The 15,591-nt window shown below is 63.9% G+C and overlaps 1 protein-coding gene across 6 annotated transcripts in view; it reads right to left on the reverse strand.

Moving 5' to 3' along the window:
- Positions 1-367: 367 nt before the first annotated feature.
- The window catches only part of CNTFR (ciliary neurotrophic factor receptor), a 335,695-nt gene continuing 320,471 nt past the window's right edge, over positions 368-15,591 (reverse strand). For 5 of the 6 annotated variants that reach the window (XM_090037554.1, XM_090037549.1, XM_090037553.1 and 2 more), the window contains 3 exons: positions 5,233-5,413; positions 1,943-2,093; positions 368-1,507 (listed from right to left, as the gene is read on the reverse strand). In XM_090037554.1, the coding sequence (XP_089893680.1) occupies position 1,507; positions 1,943-2,093; positions 5,233-5,413 (333 nt within the window). In that variant the 3' untranslated portion in view covers positions 368-1,506. Of the gene's footprint in view, positions 1,508-1,941; positions 2,094-5,232; positions 5,414-15,591 lie in introns of those variants that run through there. The other variant, XM_090037550.1, reaches the window with a different exon arrangement.

Raw genomic sequence — 15,591 nt, forward strand, 5'->3', positions numbered from 1 at the left:
GACAGCCAACCTCCTACGAAGTGAGTGCTTCAAAAGGTGTTAGACCTCGAGAGCTGGTGTCTATCCAGCTTGAGTGTAAACGTGTAGCAGGGCCAAGCCCCGCATCCCGGGCAGGACAGATGCCCCTGCTAATGCCCCAGTGCATAACTTGTAAGGCCAATGGTCCCATGCCCAGAGCTGGGGGGGAGCTATTTGCAATGCTGCGGTCTGCTGAAACCCCCCACCGTGGGGACCTGTTCTGCCCTGGGAGGCATCAGGGGCTCCTGCTAGCACCTTCCCAGGCCCATCTGTCGTCCCCGGAGCCTGTCTGGGGTTAAACCCCCTCCCCACCCTGCCGGCGAAAGAATACCAGGGCCTGGTGGTCATGAAATGACGATGTTTAATGAAACCACCTCTCTCCTGGGTTGTCACGGTTTGCATGTGTGTGTGTGTGCGCGCGCGCACATATATGTGGTGTTTTCTTTTTTTTTTTCTGTTTTGGCTCTTTTTTTATATATACATCTATAAAAAATTCAAATACAGCCTGTGACCGGGGCAATACTGGGGCGGACGGGATTAAATACTGCGCTTCGGGCCGGGCGGGAGAGGGGAGCTGCCTTACAAAACAGGACTGGGGAGGAAGAGGAGGGAAGCGAAAGGAGGGAGGAAGGGCGGCGTGTTGGGGGGGTGATGCTGGCCACATGACTGGTCCACAATGAACCATGAGACCGACCCCGACACGGAGGCGATGACTGGGAGGGCGTGATAAAAAGAGAGGGATGCAAAGGGGCGCGAGGTGGTGGCTTGCGTGGGCAGGCCTGGGGGACACGCACGTGTGTGTGTGTGTGTGTGCGTGTGCACGTGTGTCAGCTTTGCTGCTGCTTTCTCTTCATTTCCATTTCCCTCCCATTAAAAAAATGAAGTCCCCAGACCCTCCCCTGCCCCTGCTCCCGCCCCTGGCATGCACGAGTCCGTCCCCATCACCCCCGCGGCCAGAGGGCTGTCTCCAGGCTCGCCCTCCAGCCTCAGCCCCTTGCCCCGGGCGTCCAGTCCAGTTCTTCAGGGCCTGGATGGCAGGGGCTGGAGGGGAAGAGAGGTGACCCCCTGGGTGGCCGGGGGTGGGTCCCCCCATCAGTATCCAGGTTTGCAGGCACGGGGCTGGGCGTGCCCGCCGGGCGCGCCGCGTGCTCGCTGGTCATCTTTGGCATGGCGCTGTAGCTGTATGATCCCGTCTCGCCCGCGGTGGCTCGTGCTCTGCTCCGGGGGTGCAGGGTCTGGGTGGGCCGGGGGGGTCCAGGGATGCCGAGGGGGGTGGTTTCCTCTCTCTGGGGTCAAGGTCCCTGCCCGGCTGAACGGTGGGAGCGGGGAGGGGGGCATTCTCCGCCTGCCCCAGCCCTGGCATGGCCGGCCTGTCCTTTAGAAAGTGAAGCGATGAAGAGAAATGTGGATCCGTCCTCCTAAACATGTGCAAAATAGAAGAGAAAAGAGACGCAGGCGGGCGCTGTCCTCCTCTGTGGCGGCCGGGGATCTGCAAGCAAGAGGGGGAGACACGGGTCACCGCAGCCCCCTCGGCCGGAGCGTCCCCCACGCCACCCTCCATCCGGGCACCCCGGCACAAGGCCACCTGAGCTCCTGGACGGCATCAGTCCAGAGGCCCGTGCAGCTCATTGTTGTTAATGCCGTTACTGCTGGTGCATGTGCAGGACCCTACCCTACCTGATGGGAGATAAAGAGGAGGGACGGATGGAGAAAGAAAGAGGATGGAAAGCAGGCAGAGGCAAATAGATGAAAAGGTGGAAGAAGTCTCTGGAGGCAGGAGAGAAAGGGCGGAGGACAGCAGTGAGACAGACAGTCGCCCCTCCCCGGCTCCAGCCTCCCCAGTGATCTGTGGGGACTTCTCCCCCCCCGACAGGCGTGCTTTTATGCTGGCGGTCCCCATCCGGCCGCGGAGAGGGGTACTCACTAAATAAACAGGACGCCAGCCGCTGCCAGGACCAGACCAGCTGCCCAGGACACTGCCACCGCCACCGCCCCGCTGCCGACGACTTTCTCCTGGTCGCAGATCTTGGTGGTGGGGGGCGGCACGAAGGACGAGGTGCTGCTGGTCGTCGTCTCTGCAGCGGGGGAGAGGACCGGGAGGCAGGTGGGTCTGGGGCCACCACGGCAGCCCCTTTGCCCGGGGACATAAATGGTGGCCCCTGCACCCGCTTCAGCCACCTCTCTCGATGCGGCTGTCCACCCACCACTGAGCGCCTTGCTCTCCATGCCGCTCTCTCTCCTTCCCTCCCATCCACCACCAGCGATGCCAGCGTCCCTCTGTGCCCGGGGGAGGGGGCCTGGACACGCTCCCTCTGCCCTGTGCGCCTGCCATCTGGGGCATCCGTCTGAGGGGCATCCAGCCCCATGCCCAGGGGCTCCCTGCTGCCTCTTCTTGGACGTTTTTTAGGACATGCTTCTTCGCTGTCAGAGCAGGGAGGCCACAGGGCAGATGCCAGGGAGGGGTGGGGGCTCTCCACCACTGGAGGTGTCAAGGAGACCCTGGGGGGTGAGCTAGGTGCAGCCATGCCTGCGCTCTGCTGTGGGCTTCTCTGCAGCGGGGCACGGCCCGCCGGGGGTCTCTGGAGCATCTCCTGCCCGCTTTGCAGGACCTTGGTGGCCAGGGTCCCCCTGCTTTCCCTGCAGCAGGGTCGGGCCGATGCCTGGTGCCGCGTCCGGCCTGACGGCAACATCTTGCTCCGAGGCCGGACGCTGGGTGCGCCGGGCAGGGCTGCGCAGGGCTTGGGCTGGATGTGACCCCCAGCTCCCTGCGGCCGGCCCACGGGCGAGCGAGCGGCCGCGAGAGGGCGCCCTCTGCCCACGGAAGAGCCCGCGCGGCGGGGCGCGCGGTGCCACGGGCGGGGACGCTCGCGGCCGCCCCCCGGCCCCCGCGGGCCTCCTCTCCGGCAGCGAGCGCGGCAGGACAGGCCGCCACGCACACGCGGGGCCCCGAGCCCCGCCGCGAAGCCACGCGTGCTCACCCGGGCCGGCCGGCCGGAGCCGTGCCCCTCGGGCCCCTGCCCCGGGACAGCCCGGCATCCCGTGGCGGCCCCGCTGCCACTAACCCCCACGGCACTACGTCACCAGTGCCGCGCGTGACGTCAGCCCGCATCTGTGACGTCCTCGGTGATGTCGCAGCGCCTCCAGGGCCCCTCTCTCCCCCCGCCGCCGAGCATCAGCCTGGCCGCCGAGCTGTCCCCGTGGGGCTCGGGCCCGGGGGCCCCTGGCTTCAGCCCTGACCCCGCGCTCCCGTCCTCCCCCGGCGCCGGCGGCGGCCAGCTCGTGCCGCGGCCGGCGCGGCAGTCCGTGCCCCCGGAGCCGCTGGGCCGGACCCGCGGGAGCGGAGTCGGCAGAGACGGTGCCGCCAGCACGCCCAGCCTGGAGCTGCCCCCGGGCCTGGGGCCGGGGCTGGAGGGGGCTGCTCCAGCGCCTCCGGGGTGCCCGTGTGTGCGCGCGCGCGTGCGCGTGCAAGGGGGGCTTGCGTGCACATGCACGTGCAAGCGTGACTGCATCCGTGCATGGGGGTGCGCGCACACGCAGGGAGGAGAGCCGACTGCGAGTCTGCCTTCCCCCCGTTGTGCTCCACGGCTCGTCACGCTGCCCCGGGAGCTGTGAGCAGGGCTGCGTGTGCAATGTGGGGAAAGCGTGCCACGTGTTTCCTAGGCGGGGCTGCAGGCGGACCGGGGCCAGGAGGGCACAAGTGAGTGGGCAGGCGTGTGTGTTTGCGCACGCGGAGGGAGCAGCACGTATGGAGGATATTTCCATAGACCCCAGGGCCGGAAGGGACCCCAGGGGATCTCCCATCCCGCCCCCCGGCCCAGGGGCAGGAACTCAGCAGGGGTCACAGGACCCCGGCAAGGTAAGCACCCCAATGCCTCAAAGTGGGCGCTTGACGTCTGCTCCGCACCGCGGGGGCGCGGGCAGCAAGCCGTGCTTCCCCACGCCCAGCCTGACTCGCTCGCAGCAGTTTGCGGCCGTTGGATCTGTGTGTGCATGTGCACGAGCGCACACACACGGCCGCCAGTGCTAAGGGTTTGTGCACATGCTCACCCCCTGCGCACTCACCCATCCACACCCGCAGCAATACGCCCACCCACTGCCACATGCATGCGCACACATATGCAACCCTCAGCCAGCAGTGCTAAGGGTCTGTGCACACATTCACACGCCCATGCACTCCCCCCAACATTCAAACGTGCATGCGCACATGTTGCACACCCATACACTTGCGCACGCACACATGCATACATGCACGCACTTAGGCCCCGGTGCCTCCCCCAGCCCCTTGCTAGGAGCAGTGACTGGCGGGGGCTGTGGACGGCTTCCCAGCCTCCCGGCAGCCCGTGCTGGGGTGGGGGTCCAGCGTGGGCCCGCTCTGGCCCTTCTGGGAAGCCGCCGGCCGCCGGCCCCGGGGAGCTGGCGGGCATCCCGGCCCCTTCCTAGAAACTGCAGCTTGTTAATGCTGCCGCTTTCCCACCCACTTGGCCTGTGTCCCAGCCCGTGGAGCCCCCCTGGCTCCCTCCCTGCCCCGCTCATGCTCCGGGAGCACCGGGCCGGGGCACTGATCCTGCCTCCCTGCACCCACAGAGGCAGGTCCGGAGGGGACGGCCGAGGCCACGGCGGCGCTCAGGGCAGCCCAGGGTCCGAGCCGGGCACGGCCAGAGGCAGAGACGTGGGCTGGGTCGGGGCAACGGCAACGGAGCCCCCGGCTGGAAGCTCCCGCGCCCGGAGCCCCGGGACGGGTCTGCGAGCAGGCCGAGTCTCCGGCCCCGCGTGCGGAGCTGGCGCGTGGCGGTGCCCGCCTGAGGGTGCAGGGAGCCCGGCACGAGAGTGCCACGCCTGGGAGGGGAAGGCCATGATATGGGGGGCATGGGGCCTGGGCTGGGGGGCTCGCCTCACGCCCTGTGTGTGCTGCCAGGGCCTGGTGCTCACAGGTGTGCGGCTTCTGCTTTGGATGAGTCTCATGCACAGGCACACGCGCGTGTGCCCTGCCACGCATGCATGCAGGCACACCTACCTGCGTGTATGCCCGTCCATGCACATGAATGCTTGTGTGCATACATAAACTGGAGCAGGGGTCTTGGCCTCCGGACTCTTGGGTTTTCCCCCTGCTCTGTACGTGCCCTTCAGGGACCCACTCCTCTGCCCTGGTCGAGCTGGTGCCCAGGCCCCTGCAGCCAAGCCTTCCTCTCCCTGCCCCCTCCCAGAGCCCCTCACCTGGTGCCTGGGCCTCCGTGGTGAGGTACTTGGGCTCCTCCGTCCAGGGGGTGGCATGCACGGCCACGCTCCAGTCGCTCCAGGTGCCGATGTCGTTGTCCTTGGCGGCCACCTGGATGATGTACTCCTTGCCCGCGTAGGCGTCCGTGATGGTATGCGACGTCCCGTCTGACAGCTCTACCTGCCGGGGGAGGCATGGGGCAGTTAGCACGGCCCGGGCTCGTGGAGACTGTGGGCAGGCCTAGCCGGGGCGGATGTGCCCATCTACCCCCGCCTTTGGGCTCCTGCTCCCAGCGAGGAAGGGGCCAGAGGGCAGGGGAAGGGAAAGCTGCTTGGGTCACTCCTTGCTGGGGTGGGCTGCCCTCTGCACGCCAGGCTCCACCGGGTGCCGGGATCGGGATCAGGCCCAGGCGGGGGTCCGGCCATTTGATTCCTGCTCCTTCCCAGCCTTAAACCAAAACCCCGGGGGGGGGGGGGGCATGGCATTTCTGCTCAGGCAGTGTGGAGCGGGTGGGGTCAATTGACTCCATGGCTCATTGTCGGCTATTCCTGCTAACCTCTCCTCACTCCAGAGGTGTTAACGACCCTCTCTCCCCTTCAGTGGTCTCCATCCAGGCAGCCTGTCTTCTGGCTCCGGCTGTTTGTTAGACTCCCCTGGGCATTTCTCTCCTCTATTTCACAGCCCCGCAGACTGCTTTTAGTCCTCCCTACAAGCCTGGACTCAGGTGTGGTCATACTAAGATGCGGGGAGCATTAACTCCGGTGTGGCAATGACTGACAGCGAAGGGCCGGAAGCACTGTCAAGGTGCCCAAGGCGACTGGCTTCTGTTGTATGAAGCTGAGTAAGAGATGGACGCGTGACTATAATCACTGGTGGACTCGAGAAACAATCCTCTGACTATTTTTGCTGAGTTTGTCGTGCTTTTAAATGGAATATATCGCCGAGCAAATGAGCGCGCATTATAATGAAGCTGTAATTGGTTTTGCTTCAAATGATGTCTATGCCAGGCCCCTGCCATATAAGATTTCATAGACATTTGGGCTAGAAGGGGCCCCAGAGGATAAGGAAAGCTTCTAGTTTTCTTTTACCTGGAGAAGAAAAGGAGTTGTGTTCGAGGCGATGAGTGCACCCCACCTTTCAAGATCCTGCTGCGCCCTCCCTCCCCTGCCTGCGTGGAGCTGGGGATGCCTCGCCCCCACCGAGCAGTGGCGGGATCCCCTGCTCGTGCTTCTGCCACCCCGTCGTGGGAGATCCCGCCCGCGTGGGCACTCGGAGCTGGGCATCTCAGCACTGGGATCGACTGGGGGCCGGGGAGGCGCGGGGGGGGGGGGCGGTGTTTCCAGGAGCAGGAAAGTCCCCATCGCCGTGTCGGAGGCAGCCGGGCTTTGGGAAGCCGAGGCGCTGGCGCTGAGCTGCTGGGACCCAGCGGGGCCTTGCAGCAGGCTGCGGGGAGCCGCGTCCAGCTCGGCTGCAGGGCCAAGTGCCGGGGGGGAAGCCCGAGTCCGGACAGCCCTCCCCATTGCCCCCCACAGCCCTGCCCCCAGCGATGCAGCCCCGGAGGCGAGCGCTGCTCCCGTAAGCCGCCTCCTGCCCGGCTCCCCCGGCTCCCGTTTGATGTTGGGAAGCGCTGCTGGACCGGTGCCCCGGAGCCCCGGGTGTCACTAGTCATTTGGAAATGAGCCCGAGATGAAAGGCCTTTGGCTGCAGGCGGCTCAGGGCAACAACAGCTCGGCTTTGTTCCTGGCCTGGGAAAGGCTGAGCTGCAGCGGGGCTGGAGTGAGGGGGGCAGGGGCTGGTCCGCAGGGCCCCGGCCCCGGGCAGGGGGGAGGGAGGGCATGAGGAGGTGGCTGGGCCGGCCTGGGACAGGTGCCACCGGATGCATCCAGGCCGCAGGGAGCACCCCCACCCAGTTCAGTTCCAGCCTGGATGCCCCCACGGGCAGGAAGGAGACCCCCGAGGGCTGCAGGACGCAAGCTCAGACCCGGGGAGGGCGCGGGGTCCCCAGCTCCTCTGTGCGGAGCGGGCAGGCGTCCCCCCCGGGCTCCCCGGCTCAGCCGTGGGCTGGAGAAAGACAGCCAGGATCGGGGCCCCGGCGCACAGGCCCCTGCTTTCCTGTGCTGCGGCTTCACAAAACCCTTCCAGGGCACGAAGCGGACGAGATCGGGGCGTGCACGGCAGCACAGCCGAGCCCGGCTCCCGCAGCCCTCGCGGGGCCCTCGTGCCGGGCTGGGTCCCAGCCCACGGCCACATGCTGGAGCCGGGTGGGGAGGGGGTTTGCAGGGCAGCCACCGGAGCTCACCCACAAATTTCCCGACTCGCTCTGCACAGCAAGTAACCCCTGATAGTTACCAGTGCCGGGCAGGGGATGCCCTTCGGGGCAGGGGAAGACCAGGCCCTGGCAGGATGGCTGCAGACGGTGGTGTCCGCAGCCTGGTGCTCTTCAGGGCTGCGCAGGTCCGGACCCCGTCGGTGCCCAGCAAGACACGGGCAAGGCAGCTGCACCGACACTGCTCCAGGCTCTGCAGTGCCCCTGGTTTAGCACGGTCGGTGCCCGCCTGTCTCGGGGCTGGGTCCCCAGCTCCCTCCAGGGCCAACCCCTCCCTGGCAAACCAGACCAGAGCCCCCTGCCCTGTGCGGTGCCCAGCGGTCAGACAAGTCAGCCCCGTCCCCTGACCCCCGGGTCACGGGTTGCCGGAGACCCGACCCTGCGGCGCTTTGCTGGGCACAACTCAGGCCAGGGCAGAGCCGAGAGGCGGCACGGCACACGCCCAGCAGATGGGCCCAAGCCTGGGATGGAGAGGGGGTCTGGGCCCGTCCCGGCCCCCATATTTGCAGCTATTCCAAACCCAGGACATCTGCCATATCCCCTCCGCAAACCCTTGCACGACCCAGGACGAGCCAAAGCAGGGGAGCTGCGGGCACTCCCCGTGCCCCTGCTAAGTGCGTGCCAGGAAAAATGCCCCTGCCCACGTCCAGAGAGAGCGGGGCCCATTCAGGGCTGCGGGATTTCTGAGCACGACGAGAGCATCCAAGCCGAAGGGGTCTGGCAGGGACAGGCCCTTCGGAAGGGGATGAGCTCCCGCGCGCCGCGGCAAGCCCGGGGCCTCCGGGGCCCAGCAGCACTTCTGCACGGGGTGAGACCCGCCGGGGGTGACGCGCCCTACACGCCTCCCCTGGCTCCGCGGCCCAGCTGCCTCGTGCACCGGCCCCGGAGAGCCCGGCGGAGCCGGCTGGGGACTCGGCAGGCCGGGTGCAAGGAGAAGCTGCCTGGCTTCTCAAGCCGGGCGGCTGCGGGGAGCAGAGTCCCGAGCGGCTGCATCTGGGGAGGGGAGCGGCTCCCGCGCAGGAGGAGGAGGCTGCAGAGTCTGGAGTCCCTGGCCGGGCAGGCTAGCGCTCGGGCTGGCACGGCTGAGGCCGGGCAAGCTCACGGCGAGCTTGCCCGGAGCCCAAGGGGGGGGGGGAGGGAGGGAGGGAGGGAGGCGAGAGACGCGGCATCAAAGGGAGGGTGGGGGGAGCCCTTAATCCGCGGCTCTGCCACCGGGGGACAAAAGGCAGGCATGGAAATGCTCTCGGGCGGGGGTCCACGCTTTGTGCACCTGCCAAAAGTCGCTGGGGCCGGCCGCAAAGCCGGGCCGAGATTAACGAGGGATCAGCCGCCGCGCTCTGCGGGGCCATTAGCATTGCAAAAAGACCCCGAGGCCCTTGAAACGGGGCATTCAGCCGTCCCCGGCCACGCTGACAGCCCGCCGGGCCGGGCCGGCCGGAGACCCCGCCGCCTCCCCGGCCTGCGCTCCTCCGGGGCTTGCTGCTCCCGGCCTCCCCCACCGCCCCGAGACGAGGTTTCCCACGCGGCAGCCTCCCGCACAGACGCCCCGCTCCGGGGCCGGCGGAGCCGACCCGTCCTGCCTCGGGCTGGGGGTTGACCTCAGCAGGTCCCTTCCTACTGACCTACCTGTGACATACCCGTGCCTCCCCTGCTCGCCAGGGCAGGCTGAGCGGGGGGACGACACGGGACACGTGCCTTATGCGCGGGACGCCTGAGCCGGGCAGCGGGGGCCAGGGCCCCTTGCTGCTGGGGTGCGGACCCGCTCTCAGCCCTCTGCCCAGCAGCCAGTGCAGTCTGGGGGGCAGGGCAGGACTAGTGGGGGCTGGGGGCAGGCCAGAGGTAACCCCGGCTCTGCCACTGACCCACTGGGTGGCCTTGGTCATGTCCTTTCCTCCCTCTCTGTGCCTCAGTTTCCTCATCCACAGGACGAGGAGCCCCAGACCATGCCGGCAAGGTGTCAGCCTAACCCACCCCTGGCAACCCCGCAAAGGAGGTCCCACAGCCTCTCCAGGGCTCTCCTGCACTGCCAAACGGCCCTTCTCGCTGGGAGGCTTCCCTGAGCACCCGCCTTCCTTACAGCAAACCTCGATTCTTTGGTATCAGCTGATTTAGCCCCTTACCATGGGTGCTGCCCTCGGTAAAACACCTCCCCAAAGTCTTTTGTGTCCTGGAAGAGTGTGTTTAAGCCTCTCTCAGAGGCACTGCAGCCCCGGCTGGGGATGGGCCTGGGCCGGGCCAGTGCTCCTGCTGGCACCAACCCCGCAGGGTCCTGGCTGGAGGGGTTTGCCCCCGCGCTCAGGGACAGATCGATGCTGCACTGGGGGGTCAGGAAGGGTTTTCTTCCCTGGTCAGACTGGTCTGGACTGGGGGGAGGCGTTTCCCTTCCTCTGGGGTCCCTGGAGTGTCTATTAACCCCCTCTGCGGCAGCAGGACAGTGGCCACTGCGGTCCCCCCGCTTCCCCGGGGGCAGCCGGGTGTGATGCCCGGGTGCCGGGTTTGATGGTAGTTTTGCTCAGAGGTTGGACAACGGATGTGTCCAGGCTGGTTTGGACAGGGCTGATCCTGCTTCAGGCTAGACGTGGACTAGTTGTGACCTCTGGCGCTCCCATCCAGCCCCACGGCTGTAGGATTTCTATGATTTCACACTCCCTCCAGCCTTCTCCTTTCTAGACTAAACAGAGTGAATTCCTTCAATCTTTCCTCATCGGTTACATTTCCTAACCCTCTTATCGGCTTTGCTGATCTCCTCCGGCCTCTGCAGCGACCCGGCCTCCCTTCCCCAAGGCACCGCTGCGGTGTTTTGCAACTGGACCATTTCAGATTTCCAGAGGCCCCCAAGCGAAAGCCGACTTTCCCAAGGCCGAATGGAGCCACAACCCCATTTTTCAGAGGAAAACCAACACAAATGTGGTGAAGCCCTGAAATTCTCCTCCCAGGATGAACCCAGCTCTTGTCAGCCCCAGAGACGGTGGCCACCGAAGGTCCCACGGAGGGAGGACACCTCAAGAGTTCAGGGCACAAATATTTAGCCCCTGGTTGGGGTTTCCAGGCTTGATCTCTGAGCCCAGCAATCGTGGGTATGAAACTCTCCCAAGTGCGGTGCCAGGTGGCATGGAGCTACCTCGCTTCCCAAGCCAAGCCTCCCTGTCCCGGTGAGAGTGAGAGGGGGAGAGGCAGGGAGCATGGGTCCAAGATGGGCCCGAGCCCACGCCCTGCTACAGACCGCTCTCTGCCCTTGGGCAACTCATGTAGGCTCTTTGCGCCTCAGTTTCCCCCTTGTAAAATGGAGGTAGCAGCACTGCCTTCCCCCCCGGTGCTGCTGTGAGCACCACGAAGTCTCATGCATGCCACCTGCTCACTGCTCCTCCTAGATTAGCACAGGTTTCAGAGAAATCACAAATCCAGCTGACATAAACCCACGGTGAGCCAAAGTAAGACTTTCCCGCATGGACTCAGCATCGGCTGGCCTAACACGAAGGGGATGAGGAGGTGCAGAATACACCAAAATAAGACTCGGACACATGGACTCAGCAGGGGCTGGCCTAACACGAAGAGATTTCATAGTTTCATAGTTTGTCGGGTCGGAAGGGACCTGAGCAGATCATCGAGTCCGACCCCCTGCCATGGCAGGAAAGAGTACTGGGGTCAAAAGACCCCAGCAAGGTGTGCGTCCAACCTCCTCTTAAACACCCCCAGGGTAGGAGCCAGCACCACTTTTCTTGGAAGTTGGTTCCAGACCCCAGCCGCCCTGACCGTGAAGTCGCGCCTCCTGATGTCTAACATACACCTACCCTCTGCCAGCTTGTCACCATTATTCCTGGTCACTCCTGGTGGTGCTCGGGGGGACAGGGACTCCCCAGTGCCTGCTGATCCCCCCCGACTAGTTTATAAAAGCCCACTAGATCCCCCTCAGCCTTCTCTTGTGGAGGGTGAACTGGTTCAGGTCCCGTCACCTCTCCTCGTCGGGCCTGCCCTGCTGTCCCCTGACCATGCGAGTGGCCTCCTCTGGACCCTCTCCATGCTGTCCACATCCCTCCGGAAGTGCGGTGCCCAGAGCTGGACGCAGTCCTCCAGCTGCGGCCTGACCAGTGCCGCATAGAGGGGGGGGATCACCTCCCTGGACCTGCTCGAGATGCATCTGTGGATGCAGGACAAGGTGCGGTTGGCCTTCCTGACCGCGTCCCCACACTGCCGGCCCATGTTCATCTTGGCATCAATGATGACTCCAAGATCCTTTTCTGCCTCTGCCCTGACGAGAGGGGAGTTCCCCAGCCTGTAGGTACGGTGCTGGGTCTTCCTCCCCAGGTGCAGCACCTTGCACTTGTCGGTGTTGAATCCCATCCTGTTCTCATCCGCCCACCCCTGTAACCTGTCTAGATCCGACTGCAGCCTATTCCTCCCTTCTAGCGTGCCCACGTCCCCCCACATCTTAGTGTCATCAGCAAATTTGAACAGATGCTTTTTACCCCCTCGTCCAAGTCGCTGATGAAGATGTTAAACAGTGCTGGCCCGAGGACCGAGCCCTGGGGGACCCCACTGCCCACGTCCCCCGAGGTCGAACATGACCCGTCCACCACCGCTCTCTGGGCGCGGCCCTCCTGCCAGTTGGCGACACGTCTGACTGTGGGGGTCGACACCACAGCCCCCAGTTTCTTGATGAGAACGGGGTGAGAGACAGCATCGAAGGCCTCCACAAGTCCAGGAAGACGATGTCCACTGCTCCCCCTGCGTCTAAGGATTTGGTGACCTGGTCGTAGGAGGCCGCCAGGTTGGTCTGACAGGACCTGCCTCTGATGAACCCGTGTTGGTTGCCCCTAAGCATGATCTCCCCCCAGCCCCTCATGGACACGCGCCAGGATAACTCTCTCAAAAAGCTTCCCCAGGATCGAGGTAAGACTAACTGGCCTGTAGTTCCCCGGGTCCTCCTTCCTCCCCTTTTTGAAGATGGGGACCACGCTGGCCTCGTCCAGTCCTCCGGCCCCACACCACAGCCCCACGAGTGCTCGTACAGCCGTGCCGGGGTCCCACAACGACCGCAGCCGATTCCCTCAGCGCTCGGGGGTGGAGATCGTCCGGACCCACTGACTTGAACACGTCCAGTCCCGCCAGACGCTCCCGGACTTGATCCGCCCTGACCCGGGGCCTGGGTGCGCCTCCCCTGGGGCCTGGGGGGGCCCGTGGGGGCTGATCCGGTCCCTGCTCAGGAAAATGCAGGCAAAGAAGTCGTTAAACACGTTGGCTTTGTCGTCTGGTGTGATGGCCAGATTTCCTAGTGTGTCTTGCAGGGGCCCCACGTTACCCGAGACCTTCTTTTTGCCCCCTATGTATTTAAAAAAGGACTTCTTGTTGTCCTTGATCCGGGTCGCTCGTCCCAGTCCCATCTCCGCCTTGGCCTCCCTGCCCCCCCCGCAGCCCCGAGCGACTGCAGTGTAGTCCTCCCTGGGGGTGGCCCCTCCCTGCCATCGGGGGTGCGCCCCCCTTTTAGCTAGGAGACATTCCCGGATGTTTTTGGTGAGCCGTGGGGGCTTGTGCGCCCTCCTGCTCCCTTTGATCTGTGTTGGGATTACCTCCCTTTGGGCTTGGAGGATCGTCTCCTTAAGGAGCAACCACTCTCCTTGGACACCCGGCTCCCCTCCCCCCCGGGACCTCAGCGCTTCTCCAACTATCCTCCTTAGCTCATTGAAGTCGCCCTCCTAAAATCCAGGGCCGCTGCCTTGCTGCCGGCCTCTGCCCCCTTGCGCTGGATGGTGAATCCCAGCAGGCGATGATCGCTGTTGCCCAGGGGGTTGAGCCCCTGCAGCCCCCGCACCAGGTCGTCGCCCGTGGCCAGCACCAGGTCCAACAAGGCGTCTCCCCGGTGGGGCTGTCCACCCCCTGGGGTAGATGGAGGTCCTGCACCCTGGCCAAGAACCGACGTGAGCGGTCAGACCTGGCTGACTGCCCTTCCCAGCAGATGTCTGGAAAGTTCAGGTCTCCCACGATGACCACGTCCTTGGACCTAACGACCTCCATGAGCTGACGTGAGAACTCCTGGTCGAGCTCTTCCCCGTGGTTGGGGGGTCTGTAGTAGACCCCCACCGTTAAGTCTCTTTCCCCACGACCCCCTTGTATTCGGACCCAGAGCACTTCCGTGTGCCCCCCTCTGACCCTGTGCTACCTGGTGGGGATGTGTATTCCTCCTCAGTGCAGAGCCCACCACCCCGCCGCCTTTCCTCCCCAACCTGTCCCTCCTGCACAGCCCATAGCCCTCGATATTCACCGCCCAGTCGTGCGTTGGGTCCCACCACGTGTCAGTGAGCCCCACTGTGTCTGGGTTGGTGCTGGCTAGCAGGAGGGTAAGGTGAAGAGGTGCAGGTCCTTGCCCAGATAATGCCTGGTTCAGGGTCTTTGGCTCTGAGGACACCTATTCAGTGAAGCAACAGCTCCGCTGACATTGCAGAGGTGTGTTCAAAGTGCAGCACTCCCTGCCATGAGTGCACGTGCCCACGCAGGGTACATGTATGGATATACGGGTCCCCCAGCAACCCCTGCAACCTCCCACACCTGAGCCAGTGATCCTGGTATTTCTAAAGCAAAGGTCCCGGCCATGCATTACACTTACGGTGTGATTAACCAGCGAATCATGTCTTAGTTGTAAATTGGCTACGTGTTCAATCGGTGAATGGCATGAAAAAACAGGGAACAAGCCACGTTATTCCACAAAAAACGTGGAATAACTTTGTGGCTGTTTCTATCACACCCTTCTATCACTTGTGTCCATTACAATGCTACCCGGTAGCCTTTAAGCTCTTCACGGTGGCCATGACATCGCCTTAAGAGGGCTGAGACAATACGCCAATACTGCATCCATGAAAAAATACATCACACCTTCAATTCAATGTGGGGCTGGGTCTGCCCTATGGCTGGGAGCTTCATCAGCCAGCGGAGCAGGGGTGCATGAGCCCACAGCTGATCCGTGCCCCCGGGCTGCTGCAACTGAGGGGGCTCCCAGATGCTTATGTGCCTCATGCATCAGATCCCATCACGCTTTTACCTGCACATCTGGAGGGGCCCAAAGGGAAAATGCCATTGCAGAACCACTCATTTTCCTGGCTTTTTTTATCTGAAAGCAACAGGGTTCATGCCAATGAGGTTCCCCTGGGAGCCTCGTGCTCAGAGGAGCCTTTCCTGCCCTGTTTGCAGCCTCTCTCTTCTTTTGGACATTGCCCTCATGCTGAGGGATGCTTCTCAGCTACCCACAATTGCAGCTGTTCTCCGTGCCAAGCGTCTTGGTGTGGCGGAGCTGTGGGCACCAGTAAGAAGCCACGGGAGCCAGGAAGGACGTGGGTCTCCCAGGTCCACTGGGTTGGCAGGTCTCTGCTGTGCTCCAGCCTTACTCCCTGCCTGGTTAGCCCTGGAGGGAGTGACAGCCACTGCATATGCCCCATGTCCCTGCTGGGCCCTTCTCTCCCGTGACAAACCAGATCCGGACACCTTTGCACAGCAGATACGAGAGCATTGGGTCAGGTTCTGCGTCCGGCCCCATGGATGTTCCTGGAAAGCCTGAGTATTTGGGCACCCCAGAGGTACATGATGCTCACACCGTGCCTGGCCTCTGTTTTCAGAACATCTCATCAGGCTGGAGACACTCAAGGGCACAGCCAAGGTCAATACTTGCTGGTGCAGGTGCCTGACATGTTTGGCCCAAACAGTTTATTCCCCAAGAAACGCAGCCTGGGGTAAGATGCAGCCACAGCAAAGCAGCTCAGCCGGACAAGACCCAAAAGAACGAGGCCAAACAAAGCCTTCTTTGGTTTCCCAATGCCGTCTCAAGCCCAGATTTGCCTAAAGGTCATGAAATCAAAATGCAACCCCCCACCTCCACGCTCCAAAACACAGCGAAGCCTTCTGCTCAGCCTGAAAGGGGATTTTTCTGCCGCGCTTGGGCTTAGCCAGCGAAGTGAAAAATCAATTATCTGCACGCCTCTCCTCGCCATTGAAGGGCAGTGATGTGCGCCCGGTCAACCACAGCTGCTGCACTGGGGGCAAGGAG

Source organism: Crocodylus siamensis, chromosome 3 (assembly GCF_052110815.1).
Source record: "Crocodylus siamensis isolate JL-2025a chromosome 3, ASM5211081v1, whole genome shotgun sequence".
NCBI lineage: Eukaryota > Metazoa > Chordata > Crocodylia > Crocodylidae > Crocodylus > Crocodylus siamensis.